The sequence below is a fragment of the Phascolarctos cinereus genome, unplaced genomic scaffold (assembly GCF_003287225.1).
Source record: "Phascolarctos cinereus isolate Bilbo 61053 unplaced genomic scaffold, phaCin_HiC Scaffold_9;HRSCAF=440, whole genome shotgun sequence".
In the NCBI taxonomy this organism is placed as follows: domain Eukaryota; kingdom Metazoa; phylum Chordata; class Mammalia; order Diprotodontia; family Phascolarctidae; genus Phascolarctos; species Phascolarctos cinereus.
Window position 1 is genome coordinate 247256589 of NW_027556402.1, and position 23145 is coordinate 247279733.

The 23145-nt window shown below is 33.4% G+C and overlaps 1 protein-coding gene across 1 annotated transcript; it reads right to left on the reverse strand.

Moving 5' to 3' along the window:
• Positions 1-5545: 5545 nt before the first annotated feature.
• On the reverse strand, positions 5546-6490 carry LOC110199466 (olfactory receptor 5F1-like). Its single transcript, XM_020974340.1, has one exon. It carries the CDS (start codon positions 6488-6490, stop codon positions 5546-5548), a length of 945 nt encoding a protein of 314 aa, XP_020829999.1.
• Between the last annotated feature and the right edge of the window lie 16655 nt (positions 6491-23145).

The following is a 23145-nucleotide window of genomic DNA, read 5'->3' on the forward strand; positions in this document are numbered from 1 at the left end:
AATTCTGCTTATATTGTTATATATTGAATAAATGTAAATACTCCTAAGTTCCTTTGGATTTCTCATATTCATCATTATTCACTATACAGAATTAATCCCTTAATTTGTAAATTATTCATTTTTTTTACCCACCACATTCCCCATTCCACATTGAGGAGCTGAAGGTCAGCATCACCATTGAATATAACATAGCAATCACTTTGCCAAGATTCAAAGTAGGATTTTGATAAAGTCACATATAGCTTTAGATCCTTGTATGGTAGAATGAAATGATAATTCTCAGATAAGAATCACAGAATTAGAAAGCATTTGGCTGCCCCTTCAGCTGAGGACATCTACAGGATTAAGAAGCCAAAGTAGAGAGCTCATTGTGAGGGGTTAAAATGCAGAAATGATTTTTCATGCAAGGTGAAATATGCATTTTGTGCATTCATATCCTTATTTGTTTCTGAGAGCAGTTTTTAGAGGTGACAGTTAAGAAAAATGAGTGGGAAATGGGAGAGAGGTAGTGACCAAAAATGAAAAAAGAACAATTTTTTAAATTAACGTATCAAGATATTAATAAGAATAAACAGAAGTGAAGAGGTGAAAGTATAGAAAAGGACACTGCCAGGACAGAATAAGAAATATCATTGCAAATTTAAAATTTGTAATATACGTATCAAAAACAACAACCATATGTATGTAGTTAAAGATTTTGGCTTTTTTTTTTTGGTTCTTTGAATATGATAATGTTAATTGTTGCTGATGCTTCTCAAGTTCATAATAATAAATTTAAAACATTATTAGTAATATAATACTAATTTTAATTCTTTCAGGTCTAAGTGGGAAAGGTGGTGATTTGTGCCTTTGAATTACTTTTATCCAATGAAATGAACTCAACTTTTTTTTTTGTTAAATATTTTAATAGGGACTTTGAAATTCAATACAAGCAACTAAAATTTCTTAGAGATTTAGTACATTTAGAATTATTTATTTCAACATAGAGACAAACATGAACATACATCATTACCTCACTTATAAATATGCATAAGGATTATTTTACATATATATATGTATACTCTAACATGGTTAATCTTTCATGGTAATAATTAGGGCATACAACATTCTTCTTAAGTTCCTGTTTTTATTAGCTCATAAAAGACAAACCAGATTTCTTTTGATTCTTCTTACTTATTAATCTTAGTTGGGTTACAGTACAATTTAGAATTAATATAGAATTATATGCAAGTTATTTTTCTCTTCTGCTATTTCGTACATTTTATATTAATTACTACTCAAGTTTTTTCTTTATTTTTATACCTACATGAAGTAATGAACAGATACATCTTTGCTTTGATATCATATTACTCATACTGGTATTACTGGGTTAAAGGTTTTGATCAGTTTTGCAGATTTTGATGATGAAGAATATGATGATGATAGATTGAAAAGCCTTGCATATGGGTTGTTAGCTTCATTTCCATTTTTATTTTAATGTCATTCTTTGACAACTCTGCTAAAGAACATGTCTTAATATGTTTGAATGTCTTTGAAAACATTTTTTATCCTCTTGTCATATTTATCATGCATTTAAAAATAACACTCTAAATTGATTATTTCCGTTACGTTTAAAATTTATTAATCCACACATAATATACCTTGATGTACCAACCTCCATTATAGGGACTGGAGATATGAATAAAAATGAGTATCACAGTAACAGTCAGAAGGTGTTTACATTTTAATGGGAAAGAGAAGTGCTATATACACACGTGTGTGTATACTCCTGCATACATTAGTACGGATACACATGTGTATATAAATATATGTATATGTATATGTCATGTGTATATACATGAATTGCATATACATAAAGTTGACAAATACTAACATATAGAAAGTTCTGGAATATAAAGTAGTGTAGCCACAATACTAGTCACTTGTGGAATCTGGAAAGTCTTCATGGGGTATATAGTAACTGAGCTACAAATTAAAGGGAAAGAGGGACCCTGAAGTTATTGTAAAGAGAGAGTTAATTATATTCTTGAAGGATAAATAATGAAAGTCAAGGATGATAGAAAATGCAATGTCTTGGCCCTGGAAGGGCAAATAATGTCCAATAAGGGTAGAAAGACAGACTGAGTTTAAGTAGTGAAAGGATTTAAGAGTTAAATAAAGGATTTTTTTTTTTATCCTAGAAACAAACAAACATTACTGAAGTTAGTTAGGTAGAGGAATCAGATGGACAAGTCTGCATTAAAGAAAAATTAGCCAAGTCATTCCTCAATTGTTAAATGGTCAAAGAATATGAACAGATAGTTCTCAGGTAAAGAAATTAAAGCCATTTATAGTCATATGAAAAAAATGCTCTAAATCACTATTGATTAGAGAAATGCAAATCAAAACAAATCTGAGGTACTACATCACACCTATCAGATTGGCCAAGATGACAAAACGAGAAAATGATAAATGTTGGAGAACATGTGGGAAAATTGAAACACTAATGCATTGCTGGTGGAGTTGTGAAATGATCCAACCATTTTGTGGACCCATTTGGAACTGTCCCCAAAGGGCTTTAAAATGTGCAAGCCCTTTGACCCAGCAATAGCACTTCTAGGGCTGTATCCCAAAGAGATCATACTAATGGGAAAAGTACCCACATGTACCAAAATATTTATAGCAGTTCTTTGTGTGGTGGCAAAGAATTTAAAATTGAGAGGATGCCCATCAATTGTGGAATGGCTGAACAAGTTGTGGTATATGAATGTAATGGAATAATATTGTGATATAAGAAATGATGAATAGGCGGACTTCAGAAAAACCTGGAAAGACTTGCATGATGTGATGCTGAGCGAAATGAGCAGAATCAAGAGAACATTGTATACAATAACAGCCACATTGTGCGATGACTAATATTGATAAACTTAACCTTTCCCAGCAATAAAAGAATCTAAGACATCTCCAAAGGCCTCGTGATGGAAGATGATATCCACATCCAAAGAAAGAACTATGGAATTTAAATACAGATTGAAGCATACTATTTGTTATTTTCTTTTTCTCTTTTGTTGAGTTTTGTTTCCTCTTTCTGGTGGTTCCTCCTTTTGGTTCTGATTCTTACTTACAAGATCAATAATGTGAAAATACATTTAATAGGAATGTATATATTGTGTATATATATATGTATGTATATGTGTATATATATGTATATATATGTGTGTGTATATATATGTATATATGTGTATATATATGTGTATATATGTGTATATATATGTATATATGTGTGTGTATATATGTATATATGTGTGTGTATATATATATATATATATACACACATACATATATATAGCCTATATCAGATTGTGTGCTGTCTTGGGGAGGGTGGTGAGGAGGAAGGGGGAGAAAAATTTTAGACTCAAAAGCATCTGGAAGTGATTATTTATAAATAAAAACAAATTAATAACAAAAGAAAAATTAGTGGAAATGTATAGAATGGACTGGATTGGGAAGAGAGAATACTGGAAATCTATTGCAAACCTGTTCTAGTAGTTTATACAGGAGATGGTTTGAGTTTGAACTAATGTAGTAGCTATTTGAATGGAGGAAATGGTTCAGATCTAAGGGATGCTATGAAGGTAGAAATTCTAAAAGGCTACGGTAGATGTTAGGTTACAAAGGGAAAATGGTGAGATCTGGCAACTGATAGTTTATGTGGGATGAGAAAGATTTAGGATAATGTCAAGATTATGAACTTGGTAGACAAAAAGGATGGGGGTATCACTAACAAAAAAATGAAAGTTTGGAAGAGGGGTGGGTTTAGAAAAGTAGTTAATTAGTTCAGTTTTGGATATATTAAATGAAAGATGTTTGGGGTCATCCAAATGGAAGTGTTCAACAAGGAAATTTTTATGTGGTTTCTTTGCTTGGACATTATGTTTTACATTCACTCTGAGTCATCCAGGTCCAAAAAAAAAAAAAAGACCACTAAGTGGACCGTGGGCTGGGATCTATTATTGGCCAATTAATGACAGCCAACATGAATTGGTTATGTCATGGTCTTTAAAAAAAAATCCACATCCCTCCCAAATATCTTGTTAGGTTTCAGCCATCATAATTTACATTCTTTTGGGCAGAGCACCTGCTGGTAAAGGTATGATAGCCTATGTGGACAGAGGGAAGGGAAGAAGAGAAAGAAAGAGAAAGGAATGAAATCAAAGGGAATAGAAGGGAAGGAAGGAGAAGGGAAGGGAGGGAGGAAGGAAGAAGTGAAGGAAGGAAGAAAGGAAGGAAAGAACTGCATTGTCCAACTGAACCTGGACAGTTGGGTCCTCAGTGCACCCGCTTGGCCTACTCACAGGCTGTTACTTGTCTTTCATTGTTGAAGAGGGTCATGACATCAGGAAGGCAATGCCACAATTTGCAAATAAATTGGATTTAAGTAAAACAGGGCTGTGCAAAGTCACCAGTCTTCCTTTCTCATGTGGAGCCATCTGGGTCCAGCAGCTAGATAGAGATCAGGACTATTGGAGATGGCCTCACTTGCATGTTTTTAAAGATCTTTGAATATGTCTGTCTCGTCTTGATATTTTTCTTTTGTTACTTTTGCAAACTGAAATACTTTTATAATTTTAAACATTTCTTTATTTCCCTATAACTTTAATGAATTTTTTTTCTTTCTCATTATACTGCTGTGGATTTATAGTATGTGTCACCAAAACGTATTTAGTAATGTTTTTTCATTCAAGAGCCCTATGGAGTCTCTCTAACTGCAACATGTTGTCAGACGACAAATGTTCTCTATCTTTTTTTTTTTTTACTGTATATAATTTGCAGATTAGTGATTGCTATCATCTTGGATATGAGTGTTAATTATTGAAAGAATGTTCAGATGGCTATGTAATTGATAAGAAAACTTGTAGATCAATTTGTGTCTAAAAATGGAGAAGAGCAATTGACGAAGGACTCTTTTTTCATTTAGCATTGATCGATCAAACCCAAACCCACATATGGACAGATAAAATTCAGAAATATCTCAATCATTTTAAGACACATAGTAACCTCTAACTGAACCAGCTATTAGAATTTCCATATCTGTCATTTTGTTCTGTGTTGAATGAGTTATAAAGTATTGGGTGATACCCGCTGTGAAAGCTCCAATTACTGACCTGCTACACTAGTCCTTCCCCTTCTCTCTCACTCCCCAAAAATTGATTTCATATTTTAAAAATCCTTTTATTATCTAGAGTTTCTAGCTATATCAAACACATGATGCTAGGAAATGTTAAATGTTAGAAGCATAAGTTCCACCACCATCCCAATTGAATCTTTTCATTCACTTTAATTTGAATTTTTTTTTCGTTTATTAATGTTTTGTGTATTTATTGGTTTCCCTGTTGTGCTTTCATTGCCCTGATGTTCTCGAGAATCACTAAAATTAGACTTCCCATTGTTAAAAAGAAATGAAAAAAATGACTTATCCTACCTCAACGGATATCAGTAAGTAAAGCTTGAAAGAGTTATCCATATATTTGTATTCTTAATTTATTTTATTATCCTAAAAAATCAATTATATAAATGTTATAATCCTTCTTCTAGTGACAGCATTCTTTAAAGCCCTCTTCACTTCTTCATTTCTCAGGCTGTAGATTAAAGGGTTCAACATTGGGATAACCACTGTGTAGAATACAGATATCACTTTTCCTTGAGTTGGGGAGTAGCTTGAACTTGGACACAAGTAAGTAACAATCTCAGTTCCATAAAATATAGCAATGGCTGTAAGATGAGAAGCACAGGTTGAGAATGCTTTGCGCCTCCCTTCAACTGAATGCAAGCGTAGAATAGAGAAGAGGATATAGATATAAGAGGTAAGGATGATCAGAAGTGTCCCTAACATGTTTATCCCAGCACAAATGAAAATGATAGTTTCATTCATTTGAGTGTCAGAGCAAGAGAGTTTGAGGATTGGGGGACTGTCACAGAAAAAGTGATGGACGACATTGGAGCCACAATAGGATAAGCTACTTATGTAACTGGTATGAATAATTGAGTTCAGGAATCCTGCTGTGAAGGCTCCTATGGCCATCTTCAAGCACACTGTCCTTGACATGATAACTGGGTAAAGGAGGGGATTACAGATGGCCACATAACGGTCATAAGCCATCAAACCAAAGAGGATACACTCAATGGTTATCAGAGCAATGAAGAAGTACATCTGCAGAAAGCAGCCAGTAAAAGAAATGACTTTCCTTTCAGACAATAAGTCAACTAACATCTTTGGAGTGATGGTTGAAGAATAAATAATATCAGTCAAGGACAAGTTAGTCAGGAAAAAATACATGGGTGTGTGGAGTTGAGAATCTATCATAATCAATGTAATCATTCCTCCATTTCCTATCATTGTGAGAGTGTAGATCATCGAAAATAATACAAAAAGTATAACTTGAAGTTCAGGTGAGTCTGTTAACCCTAGAAAGATGAATTCCATCACTGCAGTATAGTTTTCCCCAGACATTTATTCCAAATACCAGCACAATCACATGCTGGAAAATCCTAGAATCAAAAAGAAAAACAAAAAGCAACTAAGCAGGTGAGGGGAGGGATGATTTCACTGAAGAGTAAGTTTGAGGATTTCTCTGTAAACAAAGTGCTGCTGGCATAAATTCAAATTCAGAAGAGTAGTAAGTGTTTTGCCTTAACCTCAATCACTCCTGTAGTATTTGCTTATAAAATAGTGAACTTACTATTTTAAAATTTACTGTTTTAGAATCAGCTATCTGCATAACCCTATGCTCTGTGCTAGGGATTTAAAAAGCACACAATTTCTCAATAAATATTAAACAAAAAAAGAGAGATAACATCCAAAGAAAGGCAAGGACAAAATATGGCAAGAAACTGGAGAATGATGAGAAATTTTGTTTCATTAGAAAATTCACGTAATTTAGGTTCAGAGGATACAGTCTTAAATCATCATATCACCTTTGCACTCTAGGAAAAAACACAATCTCTCTGGGATATAGTTTCATCATTTTTTTTTCCTCAGGAGATTTAAATAGATTCTTTTAAAGATACGTTCCAACTCTAACTCTGTTCTCCTATTACCTGCTTGTTGGAATCAAGATTAGTCAGGAATCTCTTAATTAAAGTAATGAAGTTTGAGTAGAACATTTCAGGAAAAGAGTTACATTGACAACTCACTAAAACACTCAATCAACAAAGAGTAATTGAGCTCTTAGTACATGACCAGAGCTTCTAGTGATTCAGTGGATAGAGCAGTGGTCATGGAATCAGGAAGACTCATCTTTATGAGTCCAAATCCTGCATCAGAGTTGGGCAAGTCATTTAACTGTGTTTGTCTCAGTTCCTCATCTGTAAAAGTTATCTGGAGAATGAAATGGCAAATCACTCCAGTGTCTTTGTGAAGAAACACTAGATGTCAAGCAAAAGATTTGTTTGCTCTAGAACAGTGAAACCTTTTGGGTTAAAAGAATTGAATCATGTTGGTTAAACTTTAGCCTTCACTCAGCTGCTGATTTACCTTCTCTGGCATATATTTGTGTTGGAACTGTTGTGGGATGAGAGGCTAGCAGTAGAGTTCTTAGCTAGAAGAAAAATTAAAATGTCTAAAGCCTACTGGACCATGTTTCCCAGCTTCTTTTTAGATGTTTCGAGATTATCTTGTATTTCAGTAGCAGTAAAGTAGGATTCAAGTGGTATTGAAAGTTTGTTTTAATTTGGATATAGACTTTGCAAACAAATTTGGTGCTTAACTTTCTTAAAATTGCACATGTAAAACTCAGGTAGTCATGAAGAACTGAACAGAATGGAAACAAGTGAACAACATTGACAGCACTATGTGAAAGGCACTAACTTTGGCTCAACAGTTCATACACAGGACATGAAAACATTTGTCCTGCTATCATCATCTGCTCCTACCTTGCCTTATACTACCTCCCCTGCAGGCATATATCAGAGAAATATAAAAATAGCAAAAGATATTCACAAATATTCAATTAAATTGGAATGACTAAGAGGGAGGACTGGGTTTGGCATCCAGATCTGACCATTATGAGCTTGGTGACTCCATGCAACTCTCTCGTCTTCTCAAAGATTTAATCAATTGAACTTTAAAATGAAAGGAATAATAACTTTATTACTTTTTGTGAGGAGGAGCTCTGGGAAAAATAAACTATTTTCTTTAAAAACAAAGAATTGATTATGCTTCCAGAAACTACATTGCTTCAACTACTGAAAACTCAGTTCAATTTATAGAAGAAAAAACTACATACCAAAACTACAGGACCTCATGATGCAAATGATATCTTCACAATAACTCCAAATAGATATTTAAAATAACTTTCATAATCTCTGTCCCATCAGGACACAGGAATTGATCAGTTATGCTACATCATGGAGTTTTAGTCTTCTGTACATGTTCTCCTAGTTTGCTTTCCTCAAATTTCCTTCAACTATATATTCTGTTTTGTCTTTATAGTAGTTTAATTCCCAGTGCTATTAAACCTTCTGGGACAAAATTTAGATGTGTTTTGCTTGCCATTTTCAAAGGAAATAAAGTCAGAACACTCTTTGAGCACCCACCTTTGGGGAATAATTCCACCAGAATATGATGAAATAAGGGACTATGACAAGATTGTTGAGGAAAACATATTTATTTTTACCTTTTAGTGGAATGTCTTAGGGATAATTGCGGGACTTGGGCTATATAACAATTTATTCAATGACTTGAAAAAAGGTATAAATGATGAGCTGATGAAATTTGTCTTTAACAACAATAGGAGTTATAGATGTCATGTTAGATGATAAATTGTTGATTAGTTTCATTCTTGCCCAACTTTTTGTGCCCCATCTGGGGTTTTCTTGGCAAGAGTTTATCATTTACTTCTCCAGTCCATTTTATAGATGAGGAACTGAGGCAAACAGGGTTAAGTGACTTGCCCAGGGCCACACATCTAGTAAGTGTCTGAGGCCAGATTTGAATTTCTGTAGTTGAATATTCCTCATTGCAAGACCAGTTATTTATTCTCTGTGCCACCTAACTGGTCCTGTACCAGCTATAAGACCAGGCTCCATAAGAACATCAGTAGTGCATGATAGGAGAAATATTTTAATAAAATTCAATTTGATAGAAAAATATGTGGTTTCATATTTCTATTCAAAATTAATTTTGCAAGTATGATATGGGTAGGGTAGAGAAATTCATATAAACATATTTTATGGACTTCAGGTTCAATGTAAATAAATAGCCAATCTTATGCTGAACCAATAGAAACAGAATTCCCATGTCCACAGAATTAATTTTCTCCCCCATTATTTAGGTCATTATACTTTTGGAGTTTTGTGATGATTCTAGGTAAGCTTTTAGGAAGGATATTCATTAGCTGGTAAGCAACCAGGGGAGAGCAACTAGGATGTCAGGGTGATTTGAAATTCTACCAAGTGAGGGTAGGTTGAGTGAATTGAGAATTTTTAACCCATGAAAGAGAAGGCTCAGTAAGGAGAGAATGAAGACTATCTTTAATAATTTAAGGGACACAAAGAGATCCAAAAAAGGGGGAAAGGACCTATTTGTACAAAAATATTCATAGAACCTCTTTTTGTATTGGTTAGAATTGGAAATTAATGGGATGCCTATCACTTTGGGAATGGCTGAACGATTAAATATTATTGTGCTGTAAGAAATTACAAGGAGGATAATTTTTGAAAAAAACTGGAAAGATTTGAATGAACTGATAAAAAGTGAAGTAAGGAGGACAAGTAGAAAACTGCACACAGCAACAACAGTACTGTACGATGGAGAACTGTGAATGACTTGGCTATTCTCAGCAATGCAATGATCAAAGACAGCCCCATAGGACTCATGGTAAAAAAATTCTATCCACCACCAGAGAACTGATCTTATCTGAACACAAACTGAAGTTTACTCTTTCTTTCTTTTTCTTTCTTTCTCTTCCTTTCTTTCTTTTTCTCTTTTTCATTTTCTTTTTTTTTTCTGTTCCAGTCTGGTTGCATAAAATGACTAATATGGAAATGTTTTCCATGATTGCACATGTATAACCTATATCAGATTGCTTGCTATCTCAGGCAGTGGTGAAGGGAGGGCGGGAGAGATAGAATTTCTAACCCCAAACTTAAAAAAAGTTAAAAAGTTGTTTTTATGTGAAATGGGGGAATATTATTTTAGACAAATTAAGAGATAACCAGATTTGTCCCAGTTTGGTTCCCTAGAAAAGAACCCGAATTCAATAGATGTTTAAGAAACACTTTTTTGCTAAGTTAAAGGGAGAACTGAATGTTATTAATTCATAGCATCTTAAATATAATCATGAAAGGGACAAAAAGTGCCTTCTATTTCAATCTTCTCATTTTATAGGTGTGGAAATTTAGACCCAGAGATGTGAAGCACCTGCTAAAATCATATGAGAAGTAACTGAGCTGGGGCTGAATCCATTTCCTCTGACTCCAAATGAAATGTTTATTTCATGGCCAATTCACAATAATTAGAATTGTGCTAAAAGGAAATAGTGGGTTATAAGAGGTAATGAATTCCTCTTTAGTAAAGGTCTTCATGCAGGTCTGGGTGACCATTTGTCACTTACAAAGGATTGCTATTCACGTACAAGTTGGACTGTATGTTTTCTGAGGTCAGTTCCAACTGTGAACATTCTTCTGTTATGATTATGCATTACTTTGGAATTCATTTCTTAAAGCAATATACATTAAAAATAAATTACTGCTTGTTTTCTTGAAGTTGTTTTTCTTTGCTTTCTGCCCTCTCCACAATAAAACAAAAACAAAAAAAGAAAACACCCATCATTTTAAAATTCATCTGATTTGTTTGTAGCCAAAGTGTTTCTGGCTTAGAAAAAATGCATTTGATTAAAATTCTAGGTTTTAAAAATCTTGTCACAACCTATCCTTCCATATTCTACCTCTGAATATTTCCCAAAATTGAAAAGGAGTAAGAGATTAGGCATTATCACATTTATGATATCACATAGTACTTTCACTGATCAGAATTGGTTTGATTTAACCAAAATCCATCTTTTGAACATGAATAGTTTAATAAAAAATGTGATAACTCTATAAATTATGAATCATCATGACCTCAGAAGAATCACAAGTTAAGGTGACTCAATGAACAACAATAAAAATATAATGTTGAATATAACTAGGCAGTAGTTTCATGACACAAGAGGTTGAACAATAATTCAAAGGAATATATGAATGGAAAAGGAGTTGTAAAATACATTTAGCTAGACTAAAGGATATCAGGAGGATAGTCAAAGTATTGAGGTATAAGCTATGCAATAATTCAAGAACTAGAAAATCTTAAGGTCATTGACTGGATTTGTTAATATACTGGTTTGTAAAGTTCATGTCATAATAACTCACCCCCATCATTTTTTAACGAAATCACATGATGTTTTCCTCATATGTTTAGTAAAATGTCCTGCAACTTATATTCTTATGTTGTGTTTTAAAATAAAAGTTAAAATGTATTACATATTTCAGGAAAATCAACACACCAAGAAATCTCACATATAAAGAATACATAGCACACAAGTACTTATTGATTAATTTCATGATGATTATTACATTTGTATTTAGGTATGTATAACTATATATGCACATATATAACATATATATGAGTGTGAGTTTGTTTGTATGTTAAACGTAGACCAGGACAATTTCTTCAACAATTTCTTTTGAAAGTCAATATCAACTTGAAAAACTCCATTAATGAGTAATTCAGTACAGTTTAGGCAATATATATCAATTTTTAATCTGATCATTGGAAAGTATTCTTAAAACTGTGGCTTTTTAAATAACTTGACCATAGCAATTTTCCGTCTACTTTAGGTTAGTCCTCTGTGGATGGTTCATAAAAAGGGAAAAAAAAAAATATCTGTGTGGTGGGCAAACAACTGAATGGGATACAGTGTCCCAATGTAGGAATTAGCTATCGTATATCCATGGAAGTATCAATGTCTTTGTAGTAAATGACTCTTGTATTCATGAAATGGAGTAATGTAAGTAGAAACATTTTTGCTTTCGCATTCACATTGAATATAAAAGATTCATTACATAAGAGAATAAGGCCAAAAACCTAGTATATTATGTATCTCTATATTTTGTAAAGAAATTTATCCTTCTGGGAATCATTCCCCTATTTCATACATTTGTAATCCACATGTATTTTTTCATCCCATGACTCTATATGATTTTTAAAAAGTAAATATGTATATATATTACATATATATACATATACTATATATATATATATATATATATATATATATATATAATTTTAATGATTTTTCCCAACTAGATATATGCAGAAGTAAGAATATAATTGTAATAATGGGCAAAAAAAGTTTCTAAGTCTCCCCAGGGGCAATGATTGTTTGAAAGTGCTCAGAGGGACTCATTACTAGGAGAAGAAGCAAAATATTTTTTTTTCTTGTTAATGCTGCTGTTATGTCACTGACATTCCCTTTGCCAATGCAATGATTGCCTATTCCAGTGATCTCTACAGAAGTGATTACTCCAAATTTTCTGTGGAACCAAATTAAGGAAAAAAACCATAAAAAGTGTGTTTGTTAATGAGTCCTTTGGGGCATAAACTTTTAAATTGAAATGTTCATTAAAGTCTATTATTAGGGCAATTGAGATTAAGTTAGCAAGAACAAGCTAGACGATGTTTCCTTACAAAGTGAAAAAAAAAAGAATGCAAAATAAGTAACAATAAATTCAAAGGAATGCTGGGGTGCTAAATAGGAAATGTATGCTTTTTTTTCCTTAATTCCTTAAAAACATTATTTCTATTTTGAAGGCTTTCAAAGTGGATGGAATTGAGGGAAGCAAGTTGCTTTCAGCTTCTCCATTTTACTTGAGTAGAACTTATAGTAATGCACTAGAGACTACATTTACAGCAGGAGGTCCATGTATTAAAAAAATTCAATAACAGCAGTTTGATATTAGTGATTGTCCTTGTAATCCATCCATTTAATTACATACCTTTAAAAATCTTAGTCTGACAAAGAATGCATCACTCCATTTGGGGTTTTCTTTTCTTCTCCAGCTTATTTGATGGATGAACAAACTGAGACAAATGGGGTTAAGTGGCTTGCCAAAGGTCATACAGCTAGTGTCTGAGGCTGAATTTGAAACTCATGAAAGTGAGTCTTCCTGAGCCAAGAGCCAAGCATTCTATCCATAGTGCAACCTAGCTCCCCTTGGCTTTGGTAGTGTCAAAATTGCCAGAGATGTCCACAATATTAAAAAAAAAGATTTAGTACCCTTAGGTAGGACTTTTGAAGATTGAATTAATCTAATTGATTTGCTATTTGAAATACTCCTTGGAAAGACTTCACAGCATGTTTACTTTCATTTCCTAACAAAGTTTTGAAATTATATATGGCAAAGAAATGGGATAATAAATTTGGATTTGCGAGGGATGTTAATTCTCCAACTCAGAAAATTAAACTAAATACAATCACACACACTTACAGTCGTGATGACAAAACTGATGTCCAGACAAAATTATTGACTTTCCCAAAGTGAAAGAGGCAGCACTCAGTGTCCTAAGGTCTTTCCAAGGGGCACCTTTGTGACAACTGCAAAGATGCACGGAGAGTACCTGATGCAATATCACCATCACATAGGTTCAACACACCAAATTTTCTGTACTTAAGAGATTTGTCAAGAAACTGTTATATCATAGTTTTCCCCCCCTTTGGCAAATACATTATTTTCAAAGGCTTAGGAATTTCCTTCTCCAACCTCAATCCCAAATCCTCTAAATCCTTCCATTCATTTTGTTGTTTCTTTTAATGTCTATGAATCTACTCTTGTGTTAAGGACTGAATTTGTACAGTACAGGAAAATTACATGCACTAGTTCTTACATTAAGTTGCTATGACCTACAAGAAATCATGTAAACATTCTGGGTCTCAGTATCCTTACACATAAAATTAAGGGATGGACTACATGACTTCTTAGGTCCCTTACAATTCTGAAAATTATTGCATCTGTGACAGTATATGATTAGATTCCTCTGTATGTATATATTGTATCTTTTCAACTAAGTTGTAAGCAATTGAAGCACAATCATCATCATAAAACTAAGAGACGAATTTTATATAGCATTTTAAGTTTGATTCTATACATTAATCAATATACATTAATATGCATATGTAATAATGTGTATGTAAGTAGTATGTGTAATTATATGTATTTAATGTATAATAATGTACAGTAATAAATATGTATGTGTATAATAATGCAATTAATATGTATATGTAATTAATAACAGAAATATGTATGTATATACATATGTATAAAGCATATATGGTAAGATTAATAATATTTTCTTTTACAGATATCCAAATGACTACATTGTGAGTAGACCCTTTGAATTATAGTTTATTTATATTATAGGTTGTTTACATCTCTAAAGCTCATCTTTTTCAATCCAACCATTTCAGTTTTCAGGTATGTTGTTTCCTATCCTTTATTTTCAAAGAGAACCAATGACATCACAAGCTGATGTCTTGACTTGTGCATAAATTGGATTTGAGTGAAGCAGAGTTCATCAGCTCCCCTTTCTCTCCCAGAGTCATCAAAGTCCAGTTGCAAGACAAATATCAGCATTACTGACTTTGGTGACTTTGATGACTGACCAAGCTGTAAGGGCTCCATAATGCCTGCTTCACCTGCCTTCATGGTCTTGGAGCAAATAATTTTCACCTTCCCATTCCACCTGGAGAAGTTTCACATGTTTGGGCCAGGTACCCCCACAAACTTACTGATGGTTTGTGGCCCATTAGTTACCCTCAGCCAAGGTTAGCCCAATGACCTGGACAGTTTTGCCAAGGTATGGACACTGTGCATGCTACAACTTCTTGGAGCTACAGAGGAGAGTTAAGTGCCAGTTGGCCATCAAACATGAATGAAGAGCCCAAAAAACAGGTCAGAAAGCCCTCACACCAGAGGTGCTAATCCTCATTGAATACCCATACAACTGTTTTTTGAATATAAAGTCCATCACCATATATCATCCTTTATTTTCCATCAGTGAATCTCAGATTCCCTCTGAAAGAAAGTGACTCTTTCAGATATACAGAAAATTATCCAAGTAAAGTATGCACTTTTAGCTTCAGTTAAGGGCTAGAGCATTATTAAATTAATTTGACATTAAAAACTTCTTATCATGGTTCATCCATCAATTTATTCAGCACTTTCTGAACACTTCCCATGTTCAAGCCTCTGTGAGGAAAACAATCTTGATAAAAAGATGAATACACTTCTTGCCTCCATGAAGTTTACATGTTAATAATGAAATCTAGTCAGAGACAAGTCTTAACAGTAATTGTTCATTAAACAAATATTCATTGAATACTTTACATGTGCAGAGCCTTTTGATTGACACAGAGTGAAATAGAAGAATAAGACATAGTTCCTTTCCTCTAGGAATTTAAAATCTAGTAAAGATATAATTGGAAACAAAATGTATTACTCGCATAACTGTACATATAGTCACAAGATAAGGCAGTATTTTAAGGTAGCATTTTTCAGGTATCTAAAGATATATTAAATGGCAAACTGCTTAGTGTTGTTGAGCCTTAACCCGGAGGGCAGAACTAGGAGCAAAAGGTGGGATTGCAGAGGGGTAACTCTAAGCTTTCTCAGGGGGCAGGCATTTGCCCAAATTTTGAGCGACACAAATGTGAAATGGATCCTCTAAGGAGGTAAGGTCTTCCCTCCCCCTACATGGTTTCCAGGCAAACCTGGGCACCTACTTGTTGAGTATGTAAAATGCTTTTCAAACCTTCAAGTGTTCTAGAAATGCTAGCTATTATTTTCCATTGATGAAAGTAATAAAGATGACTACAGTGAAGCAGTAAAAGCATTGATCAATATTGCAGAGAGGTTGTGAAGAAAGAATATTTAAGAGGTTATTCTCATTATCTAGGCAGAAAATAAAGAAGTCTAGAACTATTGTGAGAATGTCTGGCTTCAATTTATTTTCTGAAATCTCTCTCATCTCACATGATCTAAGTCTGCATCAGATATTACAAAGCATATTTACTCCAAGCCAAGTCTCTCATTTTGAAGGCTATGTCTTTCAACACACATGAATGGGCTTCCTGAATGAATAAAGTTGACAATCCAGGATATCATGTATAAATCAGCAACATGTGGAGCAAGTCAAATCTGTCTCATTTTACAATAACACTGAAATGAACACTGTTCTGTCATTTCCATACTGTGTGACTCTTTGTTACCTCATTTGGGGTTTTCTTGGCAAAGATGCTAGAGTTGTTTGCCATTTCCCTTTCCAGCTTATTTTATAGATATGGAACTGATACAAACAAGGTTAAGTGACTTGCTCAGGGAAACACAGCTACTAAGTGTCTGAGGACAGATTTGAACTTAGGAAGGTGAGTCTTCACCACCACAGTGATATTGTATCCAGTGCACTACCTAGCTTCCTTCAACGATGTTTAGGATGCTTCAACCAGGAGCATACCATTCTTGAAGAGTTTGACCCTCCTTTTGGAAGTCCAGACCTTGTCTAGAAAATTTACTTAGCATTATTGATAGGATGCATTGTTGGCTTTCACTGAGCCTGTTTAAATAAATAAAATCCTGTTTCATAAGAAGATGAACCAGCAATTTAGTTTCTCTCAAGCATGGCCCAGTGTAAAGGGCAGTTTGATTCTTCCAATGAAATTCTAGCATTGGACTCAGGAAGTCCTAGGTACAAATCCCATGTATGATACTTTCTAGGTGTATGATCTTTGGATAAATAAGTTCATCTTGGTTTATTCCAGGCAGTTTTCTAAGATTACCTAATAAGTCATAGATACTTGTTGTATGCATTGTTGGAAAGAGTTTGCATAACAGAAGTTTCTGATATAGAAAATAATTACAATTTATTTTGTGATTGCCAGGTAGAAAAGTGAAATTTATTAATAAGAACTTAAATTTCTAACCTTTGGTTTATCATCCCTCGTACGCTGAATCCCCAATTTCACATCTTCATAATTTAAGGTTTGGCCTTATAGAAATAGAATAGACTATACAATATTTCATATATATATATATATATATATATATATATATATATATATATATATATATATATATATATATATATATATATATATATATATATATATATGTACACACACACTTCACTTCACTCGTCATCAGTTCTTATAAGTCTTTCCAAGTTTTTTTTCCTTCTGAAATCCACCTGCTTACCATTAGTATTCCATTACATTCATGTACAACCTGTTCAGTCATTCCTCAATTCCTCAATGTCTGATTCTTTGCCAACAAAAAAAAAGCTGGTATAAATATTTTGTATGTGTGGGTTCTTTTCCATTTTTTATGACTGTTTGGGTTATAGACCTAATAGTGGTATTGCTGAATCAAAGGTTATGCACATTTTTATAGCCCTTTGGGCTCTCCAGAATTATTGGATCAGTTCGCCGCTCTACCAACAACACATTTTTCCATGTCCTCTACAACATTTATCATTTTACTTTTTGTTGTTGTATTAGCTAATCTAATAGGTATGAGGTGATACCTCAGAGCTGTTTTAGCTTTTATTTCTCTAATTAATAGTGATTTAAGCATTTTATATGACTGCGGATAGCTTTAATTTCTTACTCTGAAAACTTCCTGTTCAGAATATATTGTATTCTTCAGAATATGATATATAGAATGTAGAGATGGAAAATAGAAAAAGTCTCAATATTAATCCAATTTATTAACATACAAAGGAGTAAGTTGTGTACTATTGTTACTTTAATCTATGTTAATTTAGCCAGCCTATTAATACATGCAGTTTATATTCATATAAAATTTCTATTAACATTCTATTTCAATTGTTATGATTTTACCTCATAAACAAAGTGAGAGTTTCACATTGAATAATATAATTTTATATGGTATTCCTGCCATTTCACTATATTTTCATTAACATAATTCGGTGTCATCATTTTCTAGTCACTTAGAAATATGCTTATGTAACATTACCTATATGTATATATTTATGTATATGTGTGACTATGTGTTTGTATCATTATAAGGATTAAATACCAGAATTTGTATATGCATATATATTTTCACAGTTATGTTTAAGCATTTATATAGTTATATGTGTGTGTGAACACACATTTTTCATTGTATCGGTGTTTACTGGCATGGAGTTAGTGGTTATAATTATTATAATATACTCACAAACTATGGTCCCTATGTCTATTGGCAAAATAACTCCCATTCTCTCCCCTATACCCACATTATTGTTGTTATTGTTGTTGTTGTTGTTGTTGTTCCATCATTTTTCAGTCATGTCTGACTCTTCATGAAACCATACTGGATTTTTCATTTCCCTCTGTAGCTCATTTTACAGATGAGGAAGCTGAGGCAAACAGTGTTAATGGATTTGTCAGTGGTTATAGAGCTAGTATCTGAGGCCAGATGTGAACTTAGAAAATGAGTCTTCCTCAATCCAGACCCACCACTCTATCCACTACACCACCTAATTACCCCAATAGATCTATAACTCACTAAGACATAGTAAAGAAACAAGTAACTTACAACTTCGGACTAGGAGAAAACAAGAAAAAAAAACTATCAAAGGCAAGGACATTGAGAAAGCATTTCCAAGTTTGCAAAGTGTTTCAAATATGTAACTATTACACATGCTATAATTTTTGAATGGTCTTTGTAATATCTCTGCAAATTATTTAATATTTCTGTTATCCATTTTGCATATTTTTTCAGGTGAAAAAATTGAAAAGTACAGCATTGTTGGAATTCCCTATAGTTTCACAGCTCTATGATGTCAAAAGAATGATTTTAACTCTAAGGAATTCTTCACTAAACCACACTCCAGTATATTTAAAAAAAAAAAAAAAGAACTTTTATAACTACATTCAAACACTTTACTTGAATTTGAAGACACCATAAGGACGTGTAATGTCATAAAAAAAGAGATTTTTGGCTAAACTTTTCATGAAACACATTTTTTTCTAAAATATCTTTAATTCTGTGACCCATGATTTTGTGACAGATTTTTTTTTCCATTAGCTCTTCAAATGGCATGAAGTCATTTCAGTTTTCTATAACATATTATGTACTGAAATCTTCTTAACATAATAGTCTAAATCCCCTTTGAGGAAAAATATATTTGATTAGAATGATATGGTTAATATTTTGCTTTCTGTGAATTCTGATGCCTGGGTCAAGCATAGCAATTCACACTTGCATGGTAATTAATTACTTTTATGTTTACTGTGACTGTCTACTTATTTTTTTTTTAAAGAGAATGGGCATTGTGACAATTTCCCTCAAAATGAAAAGGATCATCCTTCAATGGATAGTTTGACCTACCTAAAATTTTAAAGCCATAAATTTCAATTAGAAGAAACAAAAGGCATTTCTCTAAAGACTCCCTACCATTTCACATATACAGATCTGCTCTCATCTCAATTACTTTTGGATGGTGGCTCTCTTCAAGATTGACCCTTCTTCCATACATCTCCATAAATAGAACTCTCAAAAGTGTTACTAGACAAGAAAAGGCCATAATTCATTGAGAAGAGGCTGAAAGAGTAAAAATGTTCCCTTTCTGTAGAAGATCCTCACAAATCAATTGCTCAATGGATTTGTGATCTCATTGGTGTGAACACTCATATCATCCAGTTCAAAAAAATGCTTGAGGTCAGGAACAGTTTCTAATATTTTCTTTGTAAACATAAAAATACAGTTCTTTGCACCTAGTAACATAACACTTAAACACATTATATTAAAAAATGAGTGATATGTATAAAATAAGAACTTGATGATACATTCATATATTTTATTGGTCCTCTTCAACGTATCTGTCCTATGTGCTGAATATTTCTGCATAAATATTTCTGTGTGACCCTGGGCAAGTCACTTAACCCCAATTGCCTAAAATAAAAATTTAAAAAAAATATTTCTGCCTAAATCAATATAATACTAATACTAATAATAGCATGGATTTATATAACATTTTAACACATATATGAATATTCATTGTAAAACAGGATCATTTGAGAGATGCATTACCCTTATCCTTATTTATAGGTGAAAATACTTGGGCTCATAGCATAGTATATAGGTTATTGGACTCAGAGTCAGAAGGTTCAAATCAAATCCTGTCTCAGACACTGAAAGGTTGTGTACCACTGGGAAGTTATTTAATATTTATAAGACACAGTTTCATAATTTTTAAATGAAAGGATTGAGTTAATGGCCTCCTAAGGACCTATTTCTTATCATATTATCCAATTATTCTATACGAGCAATAGCACAGCTAATAAGCCCAAAAGCTAAGACTTGAGCACAGGTCTTCCAAATCCATTAGCAGTGTTCTTATAATTACGTGAATGACTAGCCTTTATGTAGTACCTGGAGCTTTACAAAGTTTTCATTTCACAAAATCAGCAAGAAAATAAAAAAGTCAAGGGAACATCAGAGAAAACTATTCTCTTAGGGATAGAGTCTGAGCAACACCGGGCAAATTGACAAGGAAAGTTGGTTCAAAGTAAAGCTTCAACCAAAATTAAATTACTGAAGCCAATTAAACAAAGTATTAAACACTTGCTATGTATTAGGCATGTTTATACATATGTACCAAAATCAGAATGTAAATTCCGTAAGCATAGGGAAAGGTTTTTGTTTTTTGTTTTTTTGTTATACTTTGTTTCTGGGTGGATTGGACAGCACCTAGAACACAGAAAGTGACTAATACATGTGCACTGCTTTATTATTTGTTTTGTATATTACTCAGTAGTGGAAACATGGAGCAATAGAACCTGCTATCAAATCCTAGCTGTGTGCCTTACCACCTTTGAAACATTGGGAGTCATTTAATATGTCTCGGCTTTCTGTTGTCTCTCAGTTAAAGTATGTGCGTTGGAAGCGGGGTGTGGGTTGTGAGAAATAATGTCTGGTAGCTCTTCTACCTCTAGATGAAGGATTTTCTAATCCTATGACTCCACAATCATTTTGAAAGAGAAACTTACCTCCTAATGGTGGTTGCTAAATTGGCCGAAAGGAAAAAGGACTACCTCCAGCACCTGAATATTTCAAAATAAGGACAGTTTCCTGCCATAGATCTCAGTAGGCTTAGTTGGAATTGATATGTTTCCATAGGAATTTTGAGTGGAAATATCAACAGATGAGGAAAAATATAAGTCTAGGTATCAAGAAAAGATAAAAGACAGGACCTAGAGAGCAAAGAGAGGATAACGAATAGGTACATATGAAAAGTACATTCAGTTCTTAAAAGTTCAGTGAAAAGGGAGAGACGTTTACAGAATCTTTGATACTGATTTTCTCAACAATATCTGATTTGATTCCAAGAATTCCTTCACGCTTAAATAATTTGGGTAAATATTTGGGTAGACTCTATTGGGAACTGCAGAGGAATATGATATTTAAATCCACAGTCCTGATATATTCCCTTACCAGTTTCAGTGATTGGCAGTAGTCAATTAGGAACCCATGATCTCACAACAAGATGTATGTATGGAGAGAAAGTCATATGTATTGCCATATTTCCACATGGAGTTATGTTTAACAACTTTTTTTTTCATGTGAAAGAAATAAACCATCCGGATGCCATGAAGTAAAGTTAATTACTTATCATCAGCCCCATGGTTAGAGTTGCTCCAGGGAACATATCCCATCTGCCAGAGAATGAGATATAAATACTCCTCATTCTTCACTTAAATGGTTTATGTCCAGAAGAGAAATGTGCCCCTATTGTACATGTAAGTTCTGCAAATAAGATCTTGAAGTGTTCTAAAAATATTGTGCATTTTGATCACATATGCAAAATATCTTTAAGGAAAGACGAAACTGAGGTGGTAGTAATGAGCTGGACATAGTGTGCAGAAGTGGTTCTATTGCCTGACCACTGAAAGAGCATGAGCTCTAGGATATACTTCCCATCACGAGGACTGTTTTGTTCTGGTCTATCTTAGTACATTAGTATCAATGGCACATATGGGGCAGCTGGCCAGGGTAAGGTAAGTATTAAGTCAGTGGATGCGTGGAAGATTAAAACTTACAGAATGTGGTGGGTATGAATGGCTGTCCATGAATTACTGAAGCCTGGCTTTATCCACTTGACTCACAGACATAAAAATCAAATAATCTGTCCTTGTAAAAGCCTGATTTATACTTTTATTTATCTTTTTATTTTGCACTGTTTCAAGTGTTATGCTTGAGACTTTAAAATTTGTAACCATGTTTTAGCTTAGAAAACACAAGCCTTATGCCCTTAAACCTGTGTAGTGTTTCAACATCACAACTTTTATATTCAGCTATAAATGGAATGGCCTTGTTAACTTGGTTTATAGATAACAGCTTTGCTGGAAGAGCTCTCTTCATATCCAAACTGGTGCAAGTTGGATTGGTGAGAGCTCATTCTGCGTGAGTTGACAGTAGCTTATAACAACCTCCAAGATGAAAGTCTAGAGTTATGAGGATCCATCAGTTAACAAGTAGCACTTGAGCATCTATTAGATGCTCTGTGATGGATACACCAGAGGATACAAGGAAATGTGACCCAAAATCCCTCATATCATAGACACCGACAGACTAATTGAGGGCAGAAAAGCATGTATACATCATTTTTAAAAGAGGAAACTGCCTATATGAACTTAACATTTCTAGGACTTACATCTTATTCATCTTAAAATGGGACAGACAGGTATGGGCCACCCTTAAATAAATTAGATGGATATAGATATGTACACGTACACATTGCATCTATGCACACATAATACATATACACACATACATACTTACATACATCCTTCAGTTCTTTTTCACCCTTAACTTTCTATGATTGAGGGATCTTTCCAGTTCGAACATTCATTCTATGTTCTTAGCATTTTAGCTCCAAAGGATACTACCAACTCTAAAATTCTATGTATTATGTTCTAGGACCCTCACAGAATTAAAAAGAAATTGTTAATTTTTAATTTATAAAATAAAACAAGCATTCCCATGACATGGTACAATAAAAAAGATGATTTTACATGAAACTGCAAAATCTACTATGCACAACTTGCTATGTACAACAACACTTCTATT

What these genes read in the sequence shown, in the direction of transcription:
- LOC110199466 (XM_020974340.1), bottom strand. Translation starts at nt 6,490, where the DNA reads ATGTCTGGGGAAAACTATACTGCAGTGATGGAATTCATCTTTCTAGGG.